The following is a 3,499-nucleotide window of genomic DNA, read 5'->3' as shown; positions in this document are numbered from 1 at the left end:
CCACTAATACCCTTTTGGCCGCTATTTTTACCCCACGAGAATTTTCTTTGGGAATTTTTTAGATTCTTTAAAATGTTTTCAGACAGAACAAAACAAGAGATGCTATAAGTTGGGATAGCATTTAGAACATATTTGATTAAGACTTCCTTACCTGCTTGATTCAGGAATTTACCTTTCCAGTTTGAAGCTTTACTTTCCACCTTATCCACAAGAACATTCTAGCTTTTGATTTACTTTCAGGCAGAAGGACACGATATATCTAATAAGTTAAATGGGTGCCCTCGAAGCTTATTCTTCTGAACCACTTATAATAGGATAAGAAAGGACCTTAATCCAACATAATATTGTGATTGCTAGTGTTGTTGGTTTTCTCGTAGCCAAAAGAAGACTCGTTTGTATAATTAGGAGGTGGGACCCATTCTTTTAGCTTTGACAAGCCAAGAATTGATCTCTATAATGAATTATTATTGTTTGGATACAACTTGGAGGTTAAATCTTCGGATAAATGGCATCCAACATTGTCCTGAACATTTGCCTTTTTCTTCCTGCAATTATTCTTTTAAAGATCAATTCAAATTGGCATTGTTAGTAAACAATACCATTGGTATTGAGAAGTTGTTTTGATCAATAGAAGAACAAAAATGATCTAAATGAATTCGATTTTATAGCTTTCAAACCCTTTAAAGGCTTGTATGCAACTGTAAGTTCGAGCTAGGACCAAGAATAATTTCTAATGTTCCTTTCCAAATTTTAATTCATTGATATTGTCCTTCTACTTCCCTCTCTTTTTTTTTTTCTTTTTTTTTCTCTCTTGGGCCGAAAGCCCTCAGACTAATTTCATCCTACTTTTTTTTATCCAGAAGTATTATTACTTTGTAAATAAATGATTCAAGAAACTACGGACCACAGACCATAACGGTCCTACGTTTAAAATTATAGACATGAATATAGAAATCATGATTTTCTATTAAGACTCCAAATTACTTAAGCTAGGCTGCTGGGGTATAATTGGGTCTTGTTCGGAATCAAAATCGATCCCGATCCAATTACAATCAGGACACAATGCAGGCCCAGACCCATATAATCGGATTTTGGATATGTTGGGTCTACCAGGTCCATTAAAAGCCCTATAAGTAAACTGTGCTTCATTGAGGCCCAAAGTAAGAGGTTGAATGGTTGTAGACTGGTGTGGGGCTTTATCATTGTACCCACAGCCCACATCCTGCTGAACAGCTAATCTTATCTTGGACTCTAGGGTCTTCTTTTTTCAGACTGAGAGGGGGCAAAGTTGGTTAATGGGATTTTGGTTCCTATTGACTAAGAATCCCATGTTTTTTTTTTAAATTTATGTGGGGATTAGGAAAAGTTTATTTTCTTGGGTATCTCTAACCCGGGAAATAACTTTCTCAACTACACTAGCATTTACCCATGTTCTTTTATTTTCCTAGGTATCACTAGGTGGGTAAATAACTTTCCCACCTAAAGAGAAAAATACCCTTTTTAATAATGGATTTTTATGACTAAAATGATCATTGCCTTATTTACATGAGAAATAAAAGAACATGGATAAATGCACTTACTTGACTAAGTGTTTCCTAAGAAAAACTTATCCAAATAACTGCATTTACCCGAGTAAATAACTTACTGAAAAACAAACGGGGCCTCAGTGTTCTGATAAGACTGTTAGGATATACCTAAGGATTGGTCCACAACAGCACAACCTAATTGCTCAAGTAACAAGTCACACTTACCAAAATAAACCAAACAAACGAGCAACACTTGAGGAGTGAATGTAATAAAAATTATGCTAGCTTTTTTTTTTTATTTTTATTTTCTGTTTTAGCTTTTGTTTTCAGAAAATTGGCAATTGTAGACAAACAAGAACACGTATTCTTCTTTGTAAGATCACACAAGGACAATTAAGTAAATAAAAGATCTCATCATTCAACTTAACTCCACTCTCCAAAGCTGTATCCCATTTTCATCACTCCAAAGAAGGAACACGACACAGAGTTGCTTGATTAGAACAAAGCTACCCCCGATCAGCCAAGCTCAGCTATTCACAACCGAACAATGCTTCCTAATCTCACCTGAAGACCCAGTCTTAACGTCAATCTGACCCATCTTCTCCATGGACTTGGCGAATTCCGTGTAGAAGTTTTCAAGCGTTCCCTGGAGAAGTTGGTTGATGAAAGATCTTGAAGTGGAGTCTGTGGTCAGTGCAGAATCTGACACGAATAGACCCCGTCTCTTGAGTAGGAGTTTGTAATAGCTAAGATCAAAGGTCCTGAAACTGCCTGGATCCATCTCAACTATGGTAGTATTGTTTGTAGGTGTCTTGCACTTCTTTGCCTTTAGATTTGCAGCATACTCGCTATCTAGAGCAGGATCTTGATCACCCACACCTGTGAAATTGTAGAGTCGGTTGCTGAATGCAGGACAGTGAGCGATTCCAATTGTATGGGCCCCTGGGTTGATCGACATGAGAGGTAGAATCATCAGTCTGCTAAACAACTTGTCAGGAAAAAAGAAAAGACACTAATCCACAGAAAACGATTATTTCTGTTGACTGATGAGCATACCAGAAAGCAGAACAAGATCTTTCACATCGAGTCCTTTATCAGAAAACCTTTTCTGGAGGGTGGTGAAGTTGTTGGTTGGAGCAGGTATTTGGGATAAAGCCTCCGATGCATTTGAAATAACCCCATCTCTTCGTCCTGTTGGAACTTTCCAAGAGGGTCCTCCCTGTTATTTGCAGAATGAGTAAGAAGATATGGGGTTGAGTTGTGATGTAGATATAATCATAGAAAGAGTAAATTGAATCTTGTTTCCTCGAGTGAATTGAAGTTGGCAGGTCAATCCTTACTGTGGCAACAATTGAGTCTCTTGCAACCAAGGCAATGATATCAGCACAAGATACTACACCCGGGCACTCAGCTTCCAGTAAGCTCTTTACTCTGTCAATGAAGTCAAAGCCTCGGAGTGTCTGATTTGGGATTGCATTCTTTTCAGCAGTTTGGTTGGTCGAAGTGGAATTGAGCAGCACTGATGCATCACATCCCTGAGCATACAAATTAACAATAGTAATTCATATGTTAGCCAAACCAGAAGACCTAGAATAAATAAAATTACAAGTAGTAATGGAAATTGAAGGTACATGTTAAAACAATGGGAAACAGAGGAAAACCCAAAAAGTAAAGACACTAACCCTCACAAAGCAGTCATGGAAGTGCATTCTTATAAAAGCTGCTGCCAGGGATGGAGCATTATGGATATGCTTATTCACAAAATCTAGTACAATCTTCTCAGCTTTTGGGCAGCTCTTATCATAAAAGCCGAGCTTTAGATCAGCTTGTGCTGAACCCAACAAACACAAAATACCCACAGTTACAATCCCAAAACAACCTATGTTTCCCATTGTAGCTAGTTTGGAAGAATTTCCCACTCTCTGAGCCTCTGCACTGTATGGGAACAACCATGGAAAGAGATTTATAGGCCT

The 3,499-nt window shown here is 37.9% G+C and overlaps 1 protein-coding gene across 1 annotated transcript; it reads right to left on the bottom strand.

Annotated features, from left to right (window-relative positions):
• Positions 1–1,787: 1,787 nt before the first annotated feature.
• LOC148878153 (peroxidase 3-like) lies at positions 1,788–3,499 on the bottom strand. The gene is made up of 4 exons (XM_088949828.1): positions 3,209–3,499; positions 2,867–3,061; positions 2,583–2,745; positions 1,788–2,468 (listed from the first exon to the last, which is right to left on the bottom strand). The coding sequence occupies exons 1-4, from the start codon at positions 3,416–3,418 to the stop codon at positions 2,053–2,055; spliced, it is 984 nt and encodes a 327-aa protein (XP_088805954.1). The 5' UTR covers positions 3,419–3,499; the 3' UTR covers positions 1,788–2,052.

Source organism: Nelumbo lutea, chromosome 1 (assembly GCF_056320005.1).
Source record: "Nelumbo lutea isolate HS-2025 chromosome 1, American lotus-T2T, whole genome shotgun sequence".
Taxonomy (NCBI): Eukaryota; Viridiplantae; Streptophyta; class Magnoliopsida; order Proteales; family Nelumbonaceae; genus Nelumbo; species Nelumbo lutea.
The sequence above is the reverse complement of the archived record's forward strand: the minus strand, read 5'-3'. Positions and strand labels throughout refer to the sequence as shown.